The 21022-nt window shown below is 54.7% G+C and overlaps 8 protein-coding genes across 8 annotated transcripts; 3 read left to right on the top strand and 5 right to left on the bottom strand.

Annotated features, from left to right (window-relative positions):
* The first annotated feature begins 11 nt into the window (after positions 1-11).
* Positions 12-3414, top strand: BDY24DRAFT_383179 (uncharacterized protein). Its single transcript, XM_076639627.1, has 10 exons — positions 12-353; positions 527-623; positions 864-872; positions 967-1073; positions 1156-1314; positions 1385-1455; positions 1548-2576; positions 2683-2796; positions 2868-2927; positions 3009-3414. The coding sequence occupies exons 1-10, from the start codon at positions 224-226 to the stop codon at positions 3099-3101; spliced, it is 1869 nt and encodes a 622-aa protein (XP_076498668.1). The 5' UTR covers positions 12-223; the 3' UTR covers positions 3102-3414.
* Positions 3415-3545: 131 nt separating this feature from the next.
* On the bottom strand, positions 3546-6293 carry EDC1 (Edc1p). Its single transcript, XM_076639626.1, has 6 exons — positions 5950-6293; positions 5606-5669; positions 5431-5503; positions 4830-5352; positions 4095-4755; positions 3546-4008 (listed from the first exon to the last, which is right to left on the bottom strand). Exons 1-6 carry the CDS (start codon positions 6190-6192, stop codon positions 3707-3709), a joined length of 1866 nt encoding a protein of 621 aa, XP_076498667.1. The 5' UTR covers positions 6193-6293; the 3' UTR covers positions 3546-3706.
* Positions 6294-6523: 230 nt separating this feature from the next.
* On the bottom strand, positions 6524-8558 carry BDY24DRAFT_277966 (RTA1 domain-containing protein). Its single transcript, XM_076636954.1, has 9 exons — positions 8161-8558; positions 7906-8087; positions 7691-7818; positions 7415-7579; positions 7311-7336; positions 7131-7234; positions 7014-7049; positions 6838-6928; positions 6524-6741 (listed from the first exon to the last, which is right to left on the bottom strand). Exons 1-9 carry the CDS (start codon positions 8243-8245, stop codon positions 6656-6658), a joined length of 903 nt encoding a protein of 300 aa, XP_076498666.1. The 5' UTR covers positions 8246-8558; the 3' UTR covers positions 6524-6655.
* Positions 8559-10722, bottom strand: BDY24DRAFT_277965 (uncharacterized protein). The gene is made up of 3 exons (XM_076636953.1): positions 10008-10722; positions 9711-9905; positions 8559-9621 (listed from the first exon to the last, which is right to left on the bottom strand). Exons 1-3 carry the CDS (start codon positions 10558-10560, stop codon positions 8873-8875), a joined length of 1497 nt encoding a protein of 498 aa, XP_076498665.1. The 5' UTR covers positions 10561-10722; the 3' UTR covers positions 8559-8872.
* Positions 10723-11403: 681 nt separating this feature from the next.
* Positions 11404-12011, top strand: BDY24DRAFT_383170 (uncharacterized protein). The gene is made up of 2 exons (XM_076639625.1): positions 11404-11646; positions 11765-12011. The coding sequence occupies exons 1-2, from the start codon at positions 11459-11461 to the stop codon at positions 11895-11897; spliced, it is 321 nt and encodes a 106-aa protein (XP_076498664.1). The 5' UTR covers positions 11404-11458; the 3' UTR covers positions 11898-12011.
* BDY24DRAFT_383169 (uncharacterized protein) lies at positions 11981-13634 on the top strand (the record flags this gene model as incomplete). Its single annotated transcript, XM_076639624.1, has 5 exons — positions 11981-12027; positions 12090-12143; positions 12236-12329; positions 12413-12607; positions 12709-13634. Coding segments are annotated over exons 3-5 (1214 nt in total), but the record flags the coding sequence as incomplete, so codon positions are not given.
* Positions 13635-14001: 367 nt separating this feature from the next.
* On the bottom strand, positions 14002-15834 carry BDY24DRAFT_383167 (uncharacterized protein). The gene is made up of 6 exons (XM_076639623.1): positions 15559-15834; positions 15166-15437; positions 15005-15094; positions 14859-14933; positions 14695-14792; positions 14002-14629 (listed from the first exon to the last, which is right to left on the bottom strand). The coding sequence occupies exons 1-6, from the start codon at positions 15685-15687 to the stop codon at positions 14166-14168; spliced, it is 1128 nt and encodes a 375-aa protein (XP_076498662.1). The 5' UTR covers positions 15688-15834; the 3' UTR covers positions 14002-14165.
* Positions 15835-15987: 153 nt separating this feature from the next.
* Positions 15988-18441, bottom strand: KRR1 (ribosome biosynthesis protein KRR1). The gene is made up of 9 exons (XM_076639622.1): positions 18294-18441; positions 18159-18183; positions 17819-17963; positions 17516-17650; positions 17230-17355; positions 16960-17100; positions 16743-16815; positions 16481-16632; positions 15988-16381 (listed from the first exon to the last, which is right to left on the bottom strand). The coding sequence occupies exons 1-9, from the start codon at positions 18400-18402 to the stop codon at positions 16061-16063; spliced, it is 1227 nt and encodes a 408-aa protein (XP_076498661.1). The 5' UTR covers positions 18403-18441; the 3' UTR covers positions 15988-16060.
* Between the last annotated feature and the right edge of the window lie 2581 nt (positions 18442-21022).

Below are 21022 nucleotides of genomic sequence, written 5' to 3'. Positions count from 1 at the left end.
ATCAGAAGCTAAGGAGGTCGACGCGGCGGTCCTGCCCTCGCTCTGCTTGTTCTCCTCCAACTTCCATTCTCTCCCCTTGTTCTTTGGGTCAAACATCATATCCTTCCCTTCGACAACCACCCTCCAGCTCGTACGCCTCACCCTCCCAGCCTTCAAGGACGTTCCGACCTCTACTTGACGACCAAGAAGGAAGCCAGGCTCCTTCGACAGAGGCTTGAGAGAAATGAGCTCCGAGCCCTTCTCGTCCTCCTCCGTCCTCGCTCTTCGAGGACTCATAGGAGTATCAAAGACCTCGATGGGACAGGTCGGAAGCGTAGTGGATGTAGCTCTTCTCAGTCTGAGCGTGCTAGGAGGTGAGTGCTCGCTTCCTCTTCGGCAGCAAAGGAGGGAAGGAAGGAGGAGAGAGGCGAGAGCTCGATGGTTCAAACCCTCTCCGAGAGCCGAACAGAGGCAAGCTTAACTTTCAACTGACAAGACTTCTCCTTCTTTCTCTTCTTGATTCTCTCGTTGATCTTCTCTCTCTCAGCTCTTGGAATCCTAGGAGGACTCGCTTGGAGAGAGTGGAAGACCGGAGCGTCGACCGTGAGGACTCGTTTGCTCAGCTTTCTCGTCTTTGGAGATCTGTGAGTCCAAGTTTTCTTCCAGAAGGGACGAGTCAGGAGTAGAGATCAGCTCAGGATCAGACGTACGAGAAGGGAGCAGCTGAAGTGGCAGGAGAGGAAGCTGGGAGTGGTGAGGCAGGCAGGCAGGAGCCAGAGTCAAACAACTCGACAGAACTCGACTTTCTCCGCCCTCTGCCTTTGGTCTAGTTTTCCACTGAAAGACTCAGTCTGACTTACGCCTTTCTGCTTCTTTTCTTCCAGGGTCATGGGGTAAGCCACCCAACAATCGCCTCAGAAGCAGGGAGCTCGAGAGCACAAGCAGAACCTAACGAGTTCGACCTTTTCTTTCCTCTGTTCCTTGCAGCATCGTCGGCGTAATTTCTCCGTCCTACTACCTCGCTACAGGTCGAGGGCCTCCGAGTAAAGTCTGCACTTTCACGGCTTTCATGCTGCTATCGTCTTTTTGGACTCGTGAGTGTCATTCGTAGTGAACTCTCGCCGAAGATCGATTCGTTCGGATTGACCTTTCTTGTTGTTCTTTCTTCGATTCTAGAGTACCTCAGCGCCATTTTCCTCGCCGTTTCAACCTACCTCATCCTCCTTCACCCCCTCTCGTCGGCAACGAGACATTTACAACGTTACTGGGCTCTCCTCTTCCCCATTACTTGGGCAATTTCGTTCATTGCAGCGGGAGTGGCCTGGCGGGTGACAGGTCAGTTCGTTGTTCACTCCTTCTTTTTGATCTGTCTCTCGCTAAAGTCTTCTTTCTCTCACTCCTACAGGCTTTGCTTTCCGAGGAGGCTTCTGCTACTACGATTCTACACGAGGTCCTGAATATTTTGGCGACATCTACGTGCGTTCGCCCTTTGATCTCAATCGCGTCGCTTCGACGAGAGGCCTGACTTCGTTCTCTTGCTCTTCTTCTTCTTCTTCTGATCGTTCCAGTCTCTCGCACCAAGAGCAGTCGTGCTCGTCATCGTCGTCGCCCTCTACACCCACCTGTTCCTCTTCCTTCGTCGTCCCGATCGGATATCCTCTCCAAACACCTCCCAAGTCGATGAAATCAGGATCAGGAGCACGACGTCTGCTTCGAACGAGGCCAACTTCAAGTGGTGGACGAGGAAACGAACTCTCGGAGTCGTAATTCCCGGAGAGGACCTCCCTTCTCCTCTCCAACGTCCAGTATCTACGTTCGTTCGAGGCGACAGCGATCGAATCCCGATGCAGGTTCGAGGAGGAGGAGGAGGGGTCGACGAGAAGTTTGCTCCTTGGGAGAGGCTCGATCTGGAAGTACCGACTCTCAACAGTGCATCGGAGCTTGTACCTCTCTCGAACGGTCGTCGCGTCAGCATCGCTCCTTTCCCCAGTGGATCGCCTCTCGGAGGATCGCGTCGAGGTTCCGCTGCTCCTTTCTACCCTCCTCCTCCCACCGTCTACACCACCGCTGCCTCTCCAAATACCAATCACACTCCTGACGGTTACTTCCCATCCTCAAAACCTACAACAACAACGATCCCAAGCCCACCGCTTTCCCCATCCTCCCTCGCTCCCTCCTCCCAAACCGTTTCCTCCCGGACCCCCCTCGCCCAAGCCCCTACACCACACACCAAAGCCGAATCGGAGTCTACAACCCTGTCTGAAGGCAACCCGCACGAAGACGAAGACGATGACTCAACCGAGTCAGAGGTGGACTCCCTCTCTCCGCCGTCGAGAACGAAGGCAGGAGGGGGGGGACGGAACGGTCTCTCGCTGAAGGAGATTCTCGACTCGACGGGACCGAGTTCACCGTCTGGACCATGGTTAGGGATTGGAGGAAACAGGGTTATGGATTCTGGTGGAGGAAGCTCGTGGGGAGCCAAGATGGAGGCGGAGGGGAAAGACGGGAGCGGGAGCGCAGGATGGGACAATCAAGAGAGCATGAACGCCTACCTGAATCGGAAAGCTAGCATGCTGATGATTCTGTTCCCTCTAGCAGTGAGTTCTTCTTTCCTTTCTCTCTTCGGGTCATTCGTTCAGACGAAAACGGTCGAGAGAGCGAGGAGTTCTGACTCGATCCTCCGTGTTTCTCTTTCTCTCTCAGTACATCGCTCTCTTCTCCGTCTCACTCGTTCGAATCATCTGCGATTTCACCGTTCATGCACCTATACCAGTCCTCTCGGCCGTCGCTCGCTGGCTGATCTTCTCGCAGGGAATCGTGAGCGCTCACTCTCTTCTTTTCGACGCGTCGTTCCTCTCGCTGACCTCCCATTTCCTTCCCGATTCCAGGTCGATTTCACCATCTACGGAGTCGTAGAGTGGAAGGTGAAGCGAGACGTTCGTCGGAAAGTGAGTCGGTCTTCCCTGTTGTCTCTCTTCTCGCTCCGACTCCATTCTGACTTTCCCTCCTCCCTTCCTCTTCTCTCTCAGACCTCTCAAGGCCACTTCGCCAGCCCTCGTCCGGTCCGCTCCACAGGAGGCTCTTACTCCAATCCCACCCCTCATCAACGTCCCGACGTCTGACCTCCCGCCACTGCTTAAACGACCTCCATCTTCTCTCATCTCTTGTTTTGGGGGAACGAACGACCTGCCGTTTCTTCTTTTGTCTTTGAGTTCATCGTTTTGCTTCTCGTCTCATGTCTCTCCTTCTCGACATACATCTCCCGTCCGTGATCTTCTGTACCACCTACGCCCTCAGCTGTCATCTCTACGCTATCCTACTACTCTGTCGCTTGCTTAGCTCTTTCTCGCTATCACTTGCCAGTTCGGAATCGACCGGCTCTCTCGACTTGTTCTTTGACGATTTTACCTTATTGATGTACAAACTAGACTACAGCACGAAGTGGAGAGGAACGTGGGGCGTGAAAGAATCGATACCCAGCTTGAAAGCTTGAAAGCGGAGGCAGGAGCTCGAAGGTTTCTCCGACGACCTCTTGATTTGGAGCTCGAGTTGGAGTCGATTATCTATTGGGAAGCAGGGGCATGGTAGGAAAAACAAAAATCATAAACGATAACGAAGCAATCTAACCAAGCAAGATCGAAGCATAAACGAAATAGAACGTGGGGAATCAAAACACAGAAAAGCAAAGTACGACGCGTCTCGTCCACGACCCTCCTTCACCTTCCCGCTACGAGTTCCATGGATTCTCCCCACTCGCATTCGACTGACTCATAAGCAGAACCCTTCTCGGACTTCCTGCTCCCTCTCCAGGCAGGGGAGACGTCGCTCGAGCTGAGAGCATCCTCGGCGAGCTGGGAGGTATCGACCTCGGGGACGCAGACCTCGGTTGAGGCGAAGAAGGAGGAGAGAGATGGAAGGATCGTTGGGATGAGGAGGTAGGGAGTCGGTTCAGAGGTGGTGGTGGAGGTGGTGGGGAGTTGAAGGAGGCTGAGGTTGGCGTGGCGACGTCTCCGAACTCGGCTTTCATGTCTGTGAGAGATCAAGGAAGGACGAGAGGTCAGGATCGAGAGCGGGAGCTGAGAACGCGTCAAAATCAGGTCTGGAAGACAACGTACCAGCCATATGCCGATCCAGAGACTCGACCGAAGACGCCGTCCCACTCCTCTTTCGTCCTTCGCTCGTCGTCTCGTCCCTCCCACGATCCTCACTTCCCAACCCAAGTCCCAAACCGAGCTGCTGCACCCTTCGTTGACTGCTCGGAGTCAGAGGAATTCTTCTGCCTGACGGACTCCTCTCGCCTCGACTCTCAACGGACGAGGTGCTGTAGTTGCTGTGAACCGACGACGTGTCGGACGCGGCGGTGTTGCCTCTCCTTCCCAAGGGGATCCGACGACTCTCCGGTGACGGGGAGAGGACGATGTTGGTGACGCTGGTACCGAGGGAAGGAGAAAGAAGCAGTGCTGATGGAGGACCTCGTTGTTTGCGAGGACTAGGGGATGGGGAGCGGTTGCGAGGAGGAAGACGGGAGGACGAGGATGGCGAGGAAGGTGGGAGGTAGGAGGTTGAAGCAGTTGGGGAAGTGCTGAGATCGACTGCTGTACCGGAGGATGCTGGGACTCTGGCGCCGAGACTTTCGACGATGGCTCGAAGAGCTTTGCAGTCCTCCTCGACGACTCGGATGGCTTGTCGAAGGACGTCTCGTTCGCTTCGAGCTTCGCTGGCTTCCTCCTCCTTCTCGAGACGGACGCGTCGTTCGTCGGCGACCATCTTGTTGGCCTGACGAAGAAGAGTAAACATTTACAGGTCAGTGCGGAGTTCGGAAGGCAAAGAATTGGAGAGACGAAGCTCACCTCTTCGAACAGAGCTTGGGAGAGGTTCTCGATCTCAGCCTCCAGCTCCTCCTTCGAAGCCTGGAGAGCTTTGAGCTTCGTACCCAGGGCAAGTCTCTGAGTCCGTTCCTGAGCGAGCGACTGTCGGAGCGAGATGATCTCTCCGTTGGTAGGAGTTGGAGGGTTGAAGGAGGGTTGGGAAGGGGAGGTTGCTGGAGAGGCGATGACGCCGAGACCGAGTCCGAGGTTGGGGGTCGAGGAGCCGAACTGAGAGGAGACCATGACTTCGTTGGATCGTCGAGGAGAGGAGGAGTTGAGAGGTGGAGAGGACATGGAGGGAGGGATGGGAGAAAAGCCGTTCTTCTTGTTTGTTGATCGACGGCTGAACCATCCTCCGCTGCCAGTGGAAGCGACTTCTTCTTGAGTAACGGGAAGTTCGGTGCTCCGTCGCTCGATCTGAACTGGAGAAGCGAGGCCGCCTTGGGAGGGTTGGGTGGATTGAGGAGGAGCAGAGCGTCGATGGGTTTGGGCGATGAGGGCGTGACTGAAGAGACCAAAGGAGGGCACGGTGAGCTCGACCGTCTTCAGCCCTCTATTGCTTGAGTGAGAAGCCAGCACTGACCTAAACTCTCCACCTCTCCGCAGAGCTTCCTCGAGCATCTCAGCGTTAGCTTCTTGCATGACGAGGTTGGATCCTGAAGAGAAACGAGAAGAGAGGAAGGAAAGAAGGCTCGTCAGCTGTTGAGCTCGACCCAACTGGTAGGTACGATGTCCTGGACGAAGATGATGAGACTCACGAGCTATAGTGAGTTGATGATCCGTCTCAAGCTGCTTCGCTAAGGACGTATGAAGTCGAACAGTCTGGTAAGAAGAAGAGAAGAGGGAGGGAAAGAGAAGGGGGTCGAGGTCAGCTCGAGCTCAAGAAGGAAGAGTGTTTTGACGCTCGCTCTCCCTCTACAACCTTGACTCAAGTCGGCACTGAGATCCTCCAAGCACCACTCCAATCCTTGATGAGATCGATATTTTCTCAAAGACGCCTCCTCCATGTCCATCTCCTCAATCTCACGACCTTCGAGCGCTCGTTCCTCTCCCTCCCTCTGCCCTTCCCTCCCTCTGGGCAGTCTCAAGCAAACGAACTTACCAACGCATCCACATGATCCAGCAACATCCTCAAAGCTCCCTTAACCTCTCCTTTCCTCTTCGCCTCCTCTCCTCCTCCTTCTTCAACTTCCTCCTGCTCGAGAGAAATCAACAGCGACCTGTAGGGAGTCAGATCGAACCCTCCCGTGGATCCTGCTCGATTCCTCCGATGCGTCTTGGGAGTCGTATCCTTCTCTTTGACAGGAGAAGTAGAAGCGGGAGGGGAGGGTTGACTGGACGTCATGGAAGCATGGAAGTCTCTCCGCAAGAGAGGGGGTCGTCGTGGTTTGGGAGAAGAAGAAAATGAAACGAGGGAGTAAAAGAAGGTCGACAAGGGGGCCTCGGCTTCTGAAAGAGTGGAAAGAAAATCTATATTGAACACCATCTCAGGTTATGTCGAAGGTGCACAATTGTCAGGGATATCTGTCGAACAGGCAGGTCCGACACTCCTAAAATCTCCTCGTTTGTCTCGCTGTCCTCCTTCCCCGTCCCGTCGCGTCGCGCTTCACCTTCTTGTCTCTCCTCCTCTCAGTTCCTCTGTTTGTTCGATGTCAGTTCCTCTGTTGGTTCGATGTCTGAGCAGATGATCATCAATATCTAAACTAGAAGTCCATGTGTCCAAGTCATATAACTCTTCAACCCCAAGAAACGGAATCATCTCAAAAGCAAAAAGGAAAACAAGACGTCTCTAAAACTGCCGCCCGAGCTCAAGCCTTCATCTCCATCTCTTCCGAGTAGACCGACTGAAGCTGACTCCTCGAGGCTCGTTCTCCGAGGTACATCCCGGGGTAGACTAAGGGAGAGAGGAAGGGAAGAGGTGAGACGGTCAGCTCGAGGCGAAAAGCCAACGACGAACTTCCATTTTGTTTTCGGTGGAAGCTGAACTTACTCGGGATGAATACGACGACAGCGATGAGGAGAGGCAGGGTATCCAGTCCGTAGAGGAATCCTTCGTTGAGGGAGAGAGATCCGTGGTAGCCCTGTTTGAGAAAACCGAAGCGAAGAAGTCAGTCTTGGGTTCGGCGCGTCGATATCGAAGGAGAGAGAGAGAGAGAGAGAGCGTACCTGAGCGAGCTCGATTGATCGGAAGACAGATCGGATCTACGAGGAGGAGAAGGACAGCGAGGTGGTCAGCGAAGCTTGAAGGAAGCAGAGGAAAAAAAAACGAGGGCGAGAACTCACGAGGAATCCGAAACAAGTCCAGACGATGGCCCAGTAGAGCTGCTTCCACTGAACGTTGGTCCCCGACGCTTTGGACCAAACTTGAGGTTCGTTCTTTCGGAGTTCTGAACGCAGTCGAAGAAAAAGAAGATCTGATCAGAAAGCAAGAATCGAAGACGGGCTGAGAACGCGTCCACTCACTGTAGCCCCAGTGCAAGACGAGAACGCTGGTGGTGGCGTTCCAAGGAAGATCCAAGCTAGTCAGCTCTTACGAGAGGTAGTTAGAGAGACGACTTTCGACTCACGTGAACGCGACGAAGGAGACCATCTGCCCGATGATCCCCACGAGTGTCAACACGGTTCCCACCTGCCTCATGCTCTCCATCGCGGTGAGCCCTCCTCCTCCGCACTGCAGCAGGAAGGTGACGATGTCCGAGGTGACGAAGAAGCGAGAGATCCAGTTTTCTCGACTGCTCGGAGTACGAAGAAAGAAAGAGAGAAAGACGAAGTGATCAGCCCTCGTTCGTTTCGACGCGTTTTTCTTGTTTTGTTTTCGTTGGTCGTGTTGTTTTTGCACTCACATCAGAAGATGAGATCCGACCCCTGAACTTCGCACCAATCTCCCAAAGACCAAGTAGTCGAACCCGAGGAAGAAGCAAGGCGGGAGCAACACCAGGAGGTTCGAAAGCACAAACAGCATCAACGAGTACTTGTCCGATCGAAACAACAAGCCGAGTCAGCCGTCGCCTAGTTAAGATCGGGTAGGTCTCGGTTTCTAAAAAAAAAGAACTCTTACCGGATCGTTCTTGATGGGGACTCTGAGCACGACTCCCACCGCGTAGACGAGCTCAGCTCCGATCAGGACCCAGACGAGATTCCATCGGTAGGTGAACCATCTCCAGAGCAACCCTGCTGCTAAAAGGATGTAGACGACGACTGCGACGATGGCGAGAGGGACCGAAGGGATGTAGCCGAGATCTGATGGGAGGGATCGAAGAGAGGGTTCAGTTCATAGGAAGCTGAGTGCATAGGGAAAAGAGGATGAACTCACAGTTGAAATCAGTGGGAGCCTCAAGAGCGAGCGCTGTTGGTGCGAAAGCTGCAAGGACGAGAAGGGAAGGGAGGGGGGAAGGCATTTGAGGGAGAGGAGAGGAGCGATGGCGGGGGAGGAGAGGGGAGGGGAAAGAGACGCGTCGAGTGTTTTGCTGTTTGTTCGTTCCTTCGATGAAGAAGGTTGGTGCTGGAGTCGGAAGAGTTATAAGAGAGCAAAGAGGAAGAAGATGAGCTCGTGGTGGTTAACTCCCAACCCATGCTCGCTCGTTTCCCCCCCCCAGAAAAGGAAAGAAGCCCACCGACTGTGCGCTTTGCCTCAGGCAGCCTCAAACGGCCTTCCGAGCCTGCCTCGCTTTCCCCCCCTCCCCGTCGCTCGTCTCTGGCACAGTTTCGGGATTCCAAGCCCTTCCGAACCAAGCGAGAAAGAAGGGAGATCGTTGAAGCGAGGGGCTGTGTGTGTGTGATGAAGAAAAGAGGTCGTGATATCGGAGCGGGCAAGGGGAAAGGGGAAAAAGAAGAGGAGGGTGACGCGAGAAGAAGGGACCAGCCTTCGAGGAGAAAGTAAACAACAAAGGGACTATGAAGTAGTGAAAAAAGGGAAGGGAGCACACGCAGGAAGAGGGCCAAAAGAGTAGGAAACAAACCGACGGGAAACAAGATGAGACGAAACGAGGGAAGGACGAAAGAAAGCAGAACGAAACGAGACGAAGCTACTCCTCCTTCTCCTCCACCTCCTCATCACTAATCTCGAAGGCGACATCCTCCACCACACCCACCTCCATCCCCAACTCAAACTCATCCAACCCTCTCGTCACCTCCTTCCCTTCCTCCTCCCTCCTCCTCCTCTCAGCAGCCATGTCCCTCGGGACGGGAGCTCGAAGAGAAGCCGACGAGGCAGTCGAGCGAGGAGCAGTGACCGCCAAGCGAGGGACTGGTCGAGAAGTGGTAGAGGCGGTAGGTCTGGTGGTTGAGGAAGTGATGGGTCTTCGAATGGCGGTGTTGGGTGGAAGGGAGGAGGGTTTGGTGATGGTCGAGGAGACGAGTGTGGGTTTGGCGGCGAGAGACGATGGGAGGGGAGCCGAAGCTCGGATGTTGGTGTTGGAGGGGAGTCGGGAGGTGAGGGAGAAGGGCTTGGTAGTGGAGAGTCCTTTTCGAGGAGCGGCGGCGATCGTGGTAGGAAGAGGTGTTCGAGAGCTGGAGGGAGGAGGAGCGGCTCGGACGGTGGTAGTTGAGGAGGATGGTTTGGGCTGAAGTCGAGAGGTGGTGGGAAGGATGGGCTTCCTGGTCGAAGTGGAAGAGTGGGTTGAAGAAGGAGGAGCGGCTCGGATGGCATTGGTGAGAGTGGGAGCTCGACGAGCGGCGGTGGGCGGAGCGTTGGGGGTGGGAGAGACCCTGGGAGACGTCTTGGGAGTGAGTTTTGTCGGCTTGGGAAGTCCGAGATCAAGTTCGTCGTCTGAATCTGTGAGATATCGAGTAGGCGGGCATGTGAGGTCAGTTTCAGCTCGAACGAAGAGGAGAAGGAAAGCGGATTGCGTCTCGTCGACTCACCGATGCTCTTCAACCCGACCGTCCAGGTGGGTTGCTCTCCCTCCTTCCCAAAGCAAGCAGCCTCGTCCAACTCGACCTCAGGAAGAGCCGTATCCTCCTCGTCGGTAGGCCAGAAGACGAGACCAGGCATCGAACGAATGTGATCTCCGAGGACCTTCGCCGACGTGACTTCGTATGGGAGGGAGAAGGGTTCGACTGATAAAGAACGAAGCAAGCGAGAAGATTAAGTCACTCCATTCTCACAGCCCTCAGCTACGTTTACGTCCAGATGCTTCGAAACCGAAGATGGAGACTCACTGTAAGCGGTAGGAGCCATGTACTCGACCTCAGCCTCATCGTCGAACTCAACTCCTTCCTGCAACTCTCCCAACGCAACCATCGACTCGACTCCTCCCTCCTCCATCTCGAAACTCAAATCAGCAGCCATCCCACCCTTCCCTTCCGGTGTAGACATGGCAGCTCCAGCTGAAGGCAAGGGAGTGTGCATCTGTTTACTTCTTCTCCTCGCTCGGGTAGCGGAAGGGAGAGGAGTGGCCATGGGAGGAGGAGCTGCTGCTGTTGGACCAGGAGTCTTGAGACGACCAGCGGAGGGAGCTGCTGTCTTCTTGAGGTGAGGAGTCTTCTGAGCTGCTGGTTGTTGGTTGAGGGAGGAGGAGGTGGCAGAAGCGTTGGTGACGTCTTGGAAGCCGAGGGAGGAAGGAGCGAAGGTGAGGGATTTGGAGGTGGGAAGGGATCTTTTGACGGTGTTGGGGTTGGAGAGGGAGGGTTTGGCGGAGATGTTGGTGAAGAGTCGTTTGGGTTCTATAGAAGAGAGGAAAGGGACAGAGGGTAAGCCGATCTGAGACCTCATCGTTCAACCAACATCCCTTCCCGTTTTGCTCGACCAATCCACCCGTACCAGCTTTGGAAGCGCAAATCTCCACCACCAGAATGGAGACCGCCCTCTTCTACGTCCCTCTCATCCTGAAAACCCCTTTCGCAGATCAACGAAACGAGCAGGAAGCTCAAAACTCACCAATGCCTTCGTCCTCTCCTCCTCCTCCCTTCCCTCCTCCTCCTCCTCCGCTGCCTCCTCCCTGCATCTTCTCCTTCCCCTTGCCCGTCCTAGTAGTCATGGTCAACTTCAAATCGTCTCCTCCCGCTCCTCCCGCCTTTCCAGTGAGCCGTCCAGCGGTCTTGGATCCTCCCAGGTTGGTGTCCCTCGCTCCCGCGGAGAGACCTCGAGCTGGAGTCTTGTGGTGAAGGAGCGTAGAGTGAGCGTTCTCCTTGTCGGCAAAGTGCGAGCGAGATTGAAGCATAGTAGTAGGAGCTGTGCCCTAGGGAGATAAGGGAAGAGAAGAGAAGATGGAGGGAGTGTCGGTTGGGGAGATGGTCGTGGGTGGGAGGGAAACAGGGAGGAAGGGTGGGACGCGAGACGCGAAATGGCTGGTCGACGAGATTCGGAGTTGATTTCGGGGAGTGAAGAACTTTTTCTCATTCACGAGTCGAGCGTTGTGAGCTCGGTAAGGCAGTATCACCCGTGAAGACCTCGAGAAAAAATGTAAGAAACCTGTCGCGTCCAGACTCGGCCTGCCCTTCTCTCCCTTCCTTGCCCCTGTCTCCCTTCTTCCTTCACTCCGCTCTTTTCAATGACGACCTTCCTTTTTGAACCCCAACCACCACCATCGCGTATATAGATCATCGATCAAAGATGAATCTTGAATCCGGACGAACGGCCTTGTCCTTCTTCCAACAAGCTCGAGCTCAACATGCCCTCCTCTCTCCTCCTCCTCCTCCTCCCCGTCCGAACGCTTCCTCACCTTCTTCCAACTCAAGGTCGCCTTCCATCCCTTCTTCAACCTACCTCCGATCAATCTGGCCCTTCAACGATCCTCATCTCAAGCTTCATTTCGATCCTCGCTCTCTCAAAGCTTCCAACATCGAGATGGATCTCAGGGTGAGCTCGACTCGTCTCCTCCCTCCCTCTTCGCCCTCCCTCTTTGCCCTCCCTCCTTCACTCTTCCCTCTTCTTCTCGCTTGTACTGAGCTTCTTTCCTTTCTTTACTCGCTGATAGGTTCGACTCGATCAAGCTGGTCTCCAGGACATCACCACTCGAGATCCCTCGAAAGCGACCCATCTCATCCTCGACGAAGCCTGCGTCCTCATCAACTCCTGTCCTCGAATTCAGGAAGGACAGCATCTCGTAACTCTCTACTGGTACCTCGAGTCCTACCATGCGGAGATGTCGAAGCCGGAGGAGGAGTACGAGGTTGTGCTGCAGCTTGGGGAGGAAGAAGATGGGGAGGAGGAGGAGGATGGGGAAGACGGCGATTTCGCGTGAGTCGAGCTTGTCTCTCTTCTCCAATGCTCGTCCTGATTCGTTGATCTTTTCATAACAGTGGGTCTGATGAGAGCGAGGACGTCGAGTTCGATGATGAGGGACGCTCGAGCGGGTACGTTCAGTCTCTTTCTCGACGCGGAACTCGTCGCTCTCTCTGCGACCCTCTTGCCATGGATCTGATCGACCTGTTCCTCCCTCCTCCAGAATGTCCTACTCGAACGACGAAGCTATCTACCTCCAAGAGGTCATTAAGTCGTCTCAAACCCGAGCCGAGGCTTTCAGGAAGTTCATCCTTCGAGTCAGTCGACGCGTTCTCCTCCCTCGCCGAAACCTCCCCACTCACGTCCTTTCACCTCTTCTCACATCTAACCTATCTACCAGTATCCTGCAAGGACCCTTCAGAGCGTCGACAAGTACCTTCGTCGTCACCTGCTCCCTTACGGTGGGAAAGCTTCGAAGAAAATGCGACGTCTACGCCGCTGGACCGAGGAAGAGGACAGCAAGCTCGTTCAGATGGTAGCTTCTGCTTCAACAGAGAAGTCCATCTTCTCGATCTGCCACGACTTCTCGAAGATGGTAAGTCCTGTGGGCCTCGAGCTCGCTCTCTTTCTCTTAACGACGCTCAGCTCGCCTGATCACCTCTCTCCGTTTCCTCCTTTTCTTCTCGATGGGTCCAGTATCCTTCTCGAACAGTGTCTGCTGTGAGCGCACACTACAGCGGATACAGGGGGAAATTCGAACCCGCTGTCCAAGCCATCCGAGCAGGACAGGCTTCGTCGTCGAAGAAGAGGAAGAGTAGGACAAGGGATCGTCTTTCGTCGGACGACGACGAAGGGACGCGACCCTCGAAGGGGAAGGATCGAGTTCAGAGTGCCGTTCAGCTCTTACTATCTCAGCAGTCGTCGACCTCGGCCAACGTCTCGCCCGGAAACGGTTCGTCGTTTGGATCGCCTCTCGCCCCTCAACCTCCCAGCTGCACGTCGTCGTCGTCCAAGGAGGAGGAACACTCGAACGCCCGACCTTCTTCCTTCTTGGAACGCTCTCCACTCTTCCACCAACATTCCTCTCATCTCCATCAGCCCTACTCCTCCCACGCTTCTTCCTCCTCCTCCAAACCCGCTCTCGCCAACTCCCCGACGCGTCAACCTCAACACACCTCCCACTCCTTCCCCAGCCTCTTCTCTCCTCCCAAACCACTTTCTACCTCTCCGATTGGAACACCCTCTCCCACAAAACCTTTTCTATCAGCCACTCCCAATCCCTTCTCCTTCTTCAACACGTCCTCCTCCTCGTCGATTCCCTCTTCCTCAACCCAAACTTCCCTCCCTCCTCCTCGCTCCTCCAACGAACCCTCTTCCTCGACGCTCGCCAACCCACTCTTCCGCGTCGGAACCAAACCACCGAACTGCTCCTCCGACGACCCTTGGTGCCACTTCTGCTCCAGTACGGACGGGAAGTGGTACGAGACCTTCTCGTTCGGATTCGAGGATCCTCAGGACGCGTCGAGGATCGTTCGAAAGGAGCTCGAGACGTGCTGTGATTGTGTCGAGTTCTTCCAGAAGGGGATGGAGAGGGAGATGGTGGTGGACGAGGAGGACGAGGGAGGCGATGATGGAGGACGCGAACGGGAGGAGAGGAGGAGAGGAAGGGAGGAAGGGAGATTGGTCGAGGAGACGGGGAGGCTGTTGGACAGAGGGGAGAGGAAGAGGCTGTTGAGGTTTGGGATAGCTGGATGGGTGTTGTGAGATGGGAGTGAGAGTTTGAAGTAGGATTGTGGGGGCTGAGGACGGGGACGGGGGGGTGAGTTGTTGCAAGAGGGAGCAGGGAGACGCGTCGCGTAAAACTTAGGACGCTCGATTTGTTTTGTTGGACTACCCTCGACTCGTGTTGATCGATGTCGGCTTTCATGCTCGGCACTCTTTGTATTGCTCGTTTCTCCGAGCACGAGCAAGCTCGTTTTTTTGGCGTCAATCTCGAACTTCGACGCGCCGGACTTCGAATCAGCCAGCGACGAGACTCTCCCGCTCGAGCATCGTCCCACAGCATGAACCCAACAGCCTCATTGATCCAAGATCAATCCAAAAACAAAGCTTCGAAATCGGACCCAAGAAACGACAAGAGAGAGAAGCCAAAACTACCGAACCGGCGCCAGAACCTTCGACCTCCTCCTCTCCCCCTCCCTCGCCAACAACCCAATCGCTCTTATCGCCGAATCCTTTCCCAGCTCCTTCTCCTTCGCATCTAGCCAAGCTCTGCACCCTTCACACCCTTTCACGTCCTCTCCCTTCTCGATCTTGAAGAGGCCAAACCTCTTCGCGTCCGGTGGGAAAGACCCGCACCAGAAGCAAAAGGGACCGCTGGTGCAACCTGGGAGTCGTTCGCCGACCTTGAAGCCTTTGAGTTCTATGGCGAAGGCGGAAGAGGAAGAGGAGGAGTTGAAGTTGAAGGGGGTGTTGGAGGAGGAAGACGCTGTCGTCGTCGACGCGCCGGTTGCTTGGCCGTGAGAAGTGGAGGGTTGAGCTGCTACTGCTGCTGGTGGTGCTGGAGTAGCTCGGAGTTTGGCTAGAGCATCGAGGACGAGAGGAGACTGAGCTGGGCCTGAGGAGGAAAGGGAGTGTCGGTCAGTGTCGAGGGAGAGGAAAGAGCAGCGGAAGAGAGCTCACGCTCGACCACGAGTTTCCCCTTTCCTTTGTCTTGAGATGAGCTGGAAGATGTCGTTGGCTGTTGGACTGGAGCTTTAGAAGAGATTCCGTTCGTAGATCTTGTGAAGAAAGCGATGTCAGCGGTATCGAAGCGTGAGGGTTCGACGACTGAAGAGGGGACGAACGTTGAGCTCGACGCGTTCCCGTTGATTATGGACAGCTTGGATTTCTTGGAACTCTCACCGCGTTCCTGTTCAGAACTACAAAGAAGAAGAAGAAAATGTCAGCCTCGTCTCCTACGTGAGCTCACGAAGGAAGGAACGGAACGAACTTGGAGGCTTCGTGAGACTGAGACTCGGACTGAGAGCGAGAGCGCTTCGATCCAGAAGCACCTTCGTCTTGTTCCTTGAATACCCCAGGACTGCAGGAAGACAGTTTCGATTCATTTGAGCATGTTAAGATGACGGAGGAGGAATATAACAAGGAGCTCACCTCTTCGAAGAGGGTTCCTTCTTCGCTGATCTCCAATCCTCTGCCTTCGACCCCTCCTCCTCCACGAGCCCGAACCCCTCTGCCGAGACCATCGTCCCCTGTCGCGCACACTCAAAGATCCACTCAAAGCTGACAACCTTCAGGTTCGGTCTTGATGAAAGAAGGTACGTCTGGAACAGCAGGTTGTCCTTGAGGTGTCGAGGGGCAGCGTCGAGAACGATGTGGGTTGCGAGTTTGGGACGGTCGACGAGGCGGAGGTTGGGGTTGATATTCTAAGGAGAAGGAGAGAGACGAAGAAGGGGCGAAGGGGTGGTTAGTTGAGGAAGAAGAAAAACGGGCGAGGGAGGAAGAAGGAGGGAGGGAGGGAGGGAGAGGAGAGAAGGTCAAGCTGACCTTGAGACCGGAGGAAACGAGATCGGTGAGCTTGGATTCTTCGTCGAGGAAGATGGAGATCTCAGAGTCGATGCCTGACCAGGAGTCTTTGACTCGTCCTCCGACTGGGAAGGAATTTGGAAGGGACATGATGGCCAAGAAAGGAAGAGAGAAGGAAGAGGAGGGGAGGAGATGACCGTCGAGGAGCAGGAAGCGAAGCCGAGCAGACTCCTTCTTTCGACCTGGGAATTTAGAAAAATGGGCTTCACAATAAATTGCGAAACTGCAGGTTGCAACAACACCGTCAACGGGTGTCCATTCTAGTGCCGCCCAAGTGAGCGAGACGGTGACGAGTAGTATAGTGAAAGAACGCGTCGCTCTCGTCCAGGCGCGTTCCCTCCTTGGTTCCCTTGTCCGACTGCGTCTCCACTTCACCTGTCATGACCCAAATCGAACTGGTAGTCTCGTAAAATATCATTATCGAAAACAGCAACACCGACGCCCAAGTAAGGGGAGAAGAAGATCAAGCCTCGACACTCTCTCCTCCCTCGACCTTCTTCTCCTTCTTCTTCTTCTTCTTCTTCTTCTCCCCATCCTCTCCAGCCCCACCCTCCGACGCCGCAGCCTCGGTTCCAACCTCTCGATCTCTCTTCCTCTTCATCTTGACCCTCTCCTCCACGCTCGCCTCCACGCTCTCGACCGGCGCGTCGTACCCTTGGTTTCGCTTCGTCGTCTGAACAGCGAGAGAGTTGGACTCCTGCTCCTCCTTCTGCTTTCGCTTCTCCTTGGCTTCCTTGTCCTTCGGTTTCAGGAAGTACTCTCCGGACTCGAGTTGGAGATCGATCTGTGTGCAAAAGGAGACGAGACGAGAGAGGTGTGAGTTTGGGTTGAGCTTGGGAAAGAGAAGAAGGCGATAGAACGAAGAGAGGAAATTGAAACGAACCTTCGACGGCAGCTGAGCAGGAGGGAAAGGAGTGTAGACCTTCTTCTTGGCCATCGCACCAGGGATCGAGTTGGCTCCGGTCGTCCTCTGCATCTCCTTGACTCGTCGGGCAGACGACTTCTCGGCGGAGGTGAGGTTTCGCTTCTTGAACTCTGAGTGAGTAGATGGAGGATGGTGAGAAACAGAGATGAGGGTCAGTCTCGAAGTCGAGTAAAGAGGCGCGAGGACCGAAAGAAGAGGAGGGGAGAGAGGGTGAACGAACGAGGCAAGAATCGATCCCAGGATTCAGTAGCGAGTTTGGGGTCCTTAGCGAGTTCTCGTCGGATCATCAACTCCTATGAGAGCCAATCCAAAAGGGCAAGAAGGAAGGAAGAAGTCAGTTACGGTCCTTTCGACTTCGAGAAATCGAGACGCGTCGAGCTCCGAGCGCGAGGAGTCGTCTCCAAGCGCAACGAAGCAGAGGAGAGTCAGAGACGTACCTTAATCCTGTAGATCGGATGCACGTTCTTCATGCAATCCACCACGATCCTCCTGACCTCCTTGAGCGACTTGAAAGGACCCATGGCCGAGACGGTGTTTCCTTGGACGAGAACGTAGCAGTTGGTGAGCAGTTCGATAGCCTGAGCGGAAAAACAAAGCCGAAGTTAGCTCTCTGGAAGCTTTGATGCGACCTCGTGGCATTGCGACTGGATCGAGAGCTGAGAACCGGGCAGAGAGGGAGGGAGGGAAGAAGGAAAGGGCGAGCTCACCTTCAGCGTCGATCCGTTAGGTCCAACGATTCTCTGACGACGTTTGACGAAACGCTCCTTGTTCCTGATGATGTTTCCGATCTTGATGATATCGCAAGCAGTGTCGTCTCCGAAGATCTTGACGGCCTGGTGGGAAGAAGAGGAGAGGGAGGAAGGGAGGGAGGAGAGGTGAGCTTGGGTCGAGTTCGACTCGTGCGAGGTCGCTTCGAACGAGTCCGGGTACCTCGTACGCTTCTTGAACAGCATGATAGGATAGAAGAGAGTGAAAAGAAGAGTGTGGGCATACCTGAGGAAGGTTGACACCTCGAGCAAGCAGCTTGACCATGTCCCTCGCGTTCAAGACGGCGTAAGGATCGAACGTCTTCCTCGTTGTCTTGACGGTCATGGATCCTTCGATCAAATCGAGAGTGCAGGCGATTCCCTAAGGCGACAAAAGAGGAAGAGTCAGGACGAAGAGCAAGTGATCTGGAGCTCAAGAAGAGCTGAAGCTCAATGGAAGGGAGGAGAGGCAAGAGAGCAAGCTCCCCCGAGCTCTCTACCCCTCTTCTTCCAAGCCAGCCACTCTTGAGCATAAGAAAAGAGGACTCACGTGAGTGTCCAAAGACCTGGTAACCTCTCCCCAAGCCTCCCTGAGGTATTGCTCTCGGTATTTAGGGAACAGGACGGCGAAGGAGGATTCCTCGGTGAAAGCTCCAGCAGGGTTGTCGTTGGCGGTGAAAGGCTCGATCTTCCACTGTAGGAAAGAAGGGAGGGAAGGAGACTGGTGTCAGGTAGGGTGTCCCTGTACAAGAAAGAGCACAAGAAGAGAGGAAGTGGACGAACGCTGAAGGGGGGGAGAGGGAGGGAGGGAAGGAAGGAGCAGAAGGTCAGCTCTTGTTCAGCTCGCTCTTTCTCGCCTTCTTTCCGAGCATAAGGTCCAAGGTACTCACTGGTCGATATCATCAGTGTCCCAAGCTGCATGAAAGGTGGAAGTGAAGTGAGGAAGAAGTGAGCTCAGAGCTTGAGAGCGAAAGGAAAGGGAAGGGGTGGATGTGAGCTCGACGCTCGAGGGTTGAAGGACTTACGCTTTTCCTTCCTGAACCTCTTGTTCTTGTTCACAGGCACGACAACTTCCTCCTCGACATCTCCTCCCTCATCAGCTCGGTCGTCGTCTCGCATCTCAACTTCAGACATAATCTCGTTTCGGGAGGGGAGGGGGGAAGGGTGGGTGGTGGGGAGAAGGTGAGCTCTCCCAAATTAATTTCGACCAGGTCGCCAACCGAATTTCCAGCTCCGACAAGAACTCGTTTGTTTCCCTAGATCCTCGTCCCTTTTTCGCAAGGACAAAACTCTCGGGTGCGAGAAAGACGTCGTTTCGACTGCCCTCTACAAGAAAAATCACTCGAGGCGTTTTTTGCCAGAGCTCTCGAAGCTTCCGTCTCGGTCGTCCCCTCCCTCCGCCGTCGCATCAGTTTCGTCGAAGGCTACAAGGCATCTATAGGATATGTCACGAGAGGTAGAGCTAGATCGAACGGTAGTATATCCACGAGGAGATCCAAAAGAAATACAGTAGGGAGAAGGAAGGGGGCTGATGGACCCGAAGAAGAAGAAAGACGCGTCGTGCAGTGAAAGAAAACGAAAATCGAAAGAAGGCAAAGAAAGCGAACTGAACCAACACAAAACATAGAGCACATCCAACCCCCTAATCGTCTCACATCTCCCTCTCCTTCCCAAACTGATCCATCTCCTCCCTCCTCTCCAGCCTCCCTCGTCTCCAAACCGTCGACTCCCCTCCTTGGTCTTCCTCCCCAGCACTCGACCCTTCCCTCGACATCCGAGTCCCACTCTCCCCCGAACCTCTCACAAGCCCGCCTCTCCAGGACTTCTCGTGGACTCCTTCTCGAGGCTGCATGAGGAAGAGGTTTCCGAGAAAGGAAGAAAGGTCTCCGTCCGACGAGGAGGAGGGGGGTGTTTTGTGTTGAACCCAGAAAGCTGAAGCTCGGTGAAGGATCCTGGGAGATGGTAGAGGCGAAGAAGTGAAATGTGAAGAAGAATTTAGTCCGGATCTCGAGGATAATGAGAGAAGAGAAGGTGGAGACGGCGAAGTGAGAGACGGGTCGACAGCGAAAGAACTCACTCTTCACTGGATATCCACAGGTCGAATCCGAGGTACTCGAGTAGCTGCTTTTCCATAGCGTTCAGGTCGTGAAGCTTCCATGGCGTGTAGTGAACGAACGACTTGTTCAAATGGGAGCAGTCGGACGTGACTTTGAGAGCGAGGAGGAAAGCTGCGAACGCGATTCGGAGAGGCGCGTCTCGAGTGATGACTGATGGAGAGGAGAGACAAAGGAGAAGAGAGGTAGGAGTCAGTCAAGAGGGATAGATGAGGGACGGCAAGGGAGGTGGGCAACCGATCACGCACCTTCTCCCATCTTTGGATGAGACGCGACGAGTCGTTCGAGAAAGACGACCGTGACGATGAGTGCGATGAGCTGCGAGGAAGAGAGATTAACAAGGACCAGTTTAGCTCCGGCTCACAAAAGAAAGAGAGATGCTCCGACTCACAGGCGAAGGAGCAAGGTTCGTCCACAAAAACAACCCGGAAGCGACCATTCGCTTCTGTTGCTCAGCAGCCTTGGACCTCGTCTTCGAACTGTGTCCAGACTTCTTCGACAGAGCAGGTACGATGAGTCCCACGACCTCAGCAGCCATCTCTGCGTCGAAAAAGCGAAAGAAACGAAGACCAAACAAGGTCAGCGCGGTCGCGACGAAAACGAGACGGGATCAAAACCTTTCTCTCTCTCTCTCTCCTCTCCCTACATATAAACCTGAGAGACGACGATGAAAAGAGGATAAGGACTCACCACAAGCAGCTCTGCTCGCTCTGACCGACATCAACTCGTCCATCATGCTTCTATCTTCGATTCTGAGCCCTGGAGGGTCCGCTTCATCAACATCGAGGCTCAGTCCTCCCTCCGAACCCCAACTCGATCCTCCCTCCCCTCCTCCTTCCTCTGAAGGGAACGAGTACTCCTTGGATCCTCTAGGCTCGAAGAAGTTGGCGAAGCGAAGGGAGGAATCGGGAGAGGTGGGTGGAGAGGAAGGGAGGGGGGTGGTGAGGGCAACAGGCGAGGGAGAAGCAGAGTGGAGGATGGAGGAGGAGGAGGACGAATGAGTAGGTCTGCTGAGGTCGAGGGGAGAGACGACGAGAGACGAGGCGAGGACGAGAGTAGGAGGGAGAGACGACATTGGTGGAAGATCAAGACGAGGAGAGTCGAAGATGGTGGTCGGAGGAGAAAAGAGAACAGGACGAGCAACGAAACAGAAACGGCCGACCGATCTCAATGTCATTTGAATATCGGATGAAAACGGGGGATGACGCAGAGCTATAGGAGGTAAATAAAAGGGAGTGAGAAGTGAGTGCAGGGTCAAAGGAAGCGAACGATGCTCAGGAACGAGGGGGTCAGACGGCATCGAGATTTCGTCCGTCGGTGAACATCGATCGCCGGGCGACTCAAACTCGAGTCCCCAGCTGCTTTGTCCCTCTATAGGAAAGGTCTGTAGTCAGAGCAAATATCTGTCACCACCTTCGAAGAGACGGAGAGGTGTGAGAGGCGAGAGGAAAGGAAAGGAGGACACGCCGTCGGTTTGATTGAGTTTGGCTCTTCATTCAGGTCGGATCTTGGCCGACGATTCGGCGCCCTATTTGCTCCCTTCGTTGGATCCAACCCTGGAGACTCAAGCCGGCCGTGAGAAAGAGGGTGAAGACGACAGTAAACTTGTAGCGAGGGAGGGCTGCTCGGTGGTTTGGTCC

This window comes from Mrakia frigida (assembly GCF_051309035.1).
Source record: "Mrakia frigida strain ATCC 22029 unplaced genomic scaffold BDY24scaffold_8, whole genome shotgun sequence".
NCBI classification, from domain to species: Eukaryota; Fungi; Basidiomycota; class Tremellomycetes; order Cystofilobasidiales; family Mrakiaceae; genus Mrakia; species Mrakia frigida.
This window is presented reverse-complemented; position numbering and strand designations above follow the sequence as displayed.

What these genes read in the sequence shown, in the direction of transcription:
- EDC1 (XM_076639626.1), bottom strand. Translation starts at nt 6,192, where the DNA reads ATGACGTCCAGTCAACCCTCCCCTCCCGCTTCTACTTCTCCTGTCAAA. An exon ending in CCCAAGCTCTGTTCGAAGAG is followed by an intron (nt 4,756 to 4,829) that starts GTGAGCTTCGTC and finishes CTTCTTCGTCAG; the next exon opens with GCCAACAAGATGGTCGCCGA. An exon ending in TCTGGATCGGCATATGGCTG is followed by an intron (nt 4,009 to 4,094) that starts GTACGTTGTCTT and finishes GATCTCTCACAG; the next exon opens with ACATGAAAGCCGAGTTCGGA.
- BDY24DRAFT_277965 (XM_076636953.1), bottom strand. Translation starts at nt 10,560, where the DNA reads ATGAGGTCTCAGATCGGCTTACCCTCTGTCCCTTTCCTCTCTTCTATA. An exon ending in CATGGCTCCTACCGCTTACA is followed by an intron (nt 9,906 to 10,007) that starts GTGAGTCTCCAT and finishes GTTCTTTATCAG; the next exon opens with TCGAACCCTTCTCCCTCCCA. An exon ending in GGTCGGGTTGAAGAGCATCG is followed by an intron (nt 9,622 to 9,710) that starts GTGAGTCGACGA and finishes GATATCTCACAG; the next exon opens with ATTCAGACGACGAACTTGAT.
- KRR1 (XM_076639622.1), bottom strand. Translation starts at nt 18,402, where the DNA reads ATGTCTGAAGTTGAGATGCGAGACGACGACCGAGCTGATGAGGGAGGA. An exon ending in CCAGGTCTTTGGACACTCAC is followed by an intron (nt 17,651 to 17,818) that starts GTGAGTCCTCTT and finishes TTGTCGCCTTAG; the next exon opens with GGAATCGCCTGCACTCTCGA. An exon ending in GAGGTGTCAACCTTCCTCAG is followed by an intron (nt 17,356 to 17,515) that starts GTATGCCCACAC and finishes TCTTCCCACCAG; the next exon opens with GCCGTCAAGATCTTCGGAGA.
- BDY24DRAFT_383179 (XM_076639627.1), top strand. Translation starts at nt 224, where the DNA reads ATGAGCTCCGAGCCCTTCTCGTCCTCCTCCGTCCTCGCTCTTCGAGGA. An exon ending in TGATTCTGTTCCCTCTAGCA is followed by an intron (nt 2,577 to 2,682) that starts GTGAGTTCTTCT and finishes TTTCTCTCTCAG; the next exon opens with TACATCGCTCTCTTCTCCGT. An exon ending in TGATCTTCTCGCAGGGAATC is followed by an intron (nt 2,797 to 2,867) that starts GTGAGCGCTCAC and finishes TCCCGATTCCAG; the next exon opens with GTCGATTTCACCATCTACGG.
- BDY24DRAFT_277966 (XM_076636954.1), bottom strand. Translation starts at nt 8,245, where the DNA reads ATGCCTTCCCCCCTCCCTTCCCTTCTCGTCCTTGCAGCTTTCGCACCA. An exon ending in GGCTCCCACTGATTTCAACT is followed by an intron (nt 8,088 to 8,160) that starts GTGAGTTCATCC and finishes CCCTCCCATCAG; the next exon opens with ATCTCGGCTACATCCCTTCG. An exon ending in TGTCGTCGTATTCATCCCGA is followed by an intron (nt 6,742 to 6,837) that starts GTAAGTTCAGCT and finishes TCTCTCCCTTAG; the next exon opens with TCTACCCCGGGATGTACCTC.
- BDY24DRAFT_383167 (XM_076639623.1), bottom strand. Translation starts at nt 15,687, where the DNA reads ATGTCCCTTCCAAATTCCTTCCCAGTCGGAGGACGAGTCAAAGACTCC. An exon ending in TCGTTTCCTCCGGTCTCAAG is followed by an intron (nt 15,438 to 15,558) that starts GTCAGCTTGACC and finishes CCTTCTCCTTAG; the next exon opens with AATATCAACCCCAACCTCCG. An exon ending in AAGGAACCCTCTTCGAAGAG is followed by an intron (nt 15,095 to 15,165) that starts GTGAGCTCCTTG and finishes GTCTTCCTGCAG; the next exon opens with TCCTGGGGTATTCAAGGAAC.
- BDY24DRAFT_383170 (XM_076639625.1), top strand. Translation starts at nt 11,459, where the DNA reads ATGCCCTCCTCTCTCCTCCTCCTCCTCCTCCCCGTCCGAACGCTTCCT. An exon ending in ACATCGAGATGGATCTCAGG is followed by an intron (nt 11,647 to 11,764) that starts GTGAGCTCGACT and finishes ACTCGCTGATAG; the next exon opens with GTTCGACTCGATCAAGCTGG.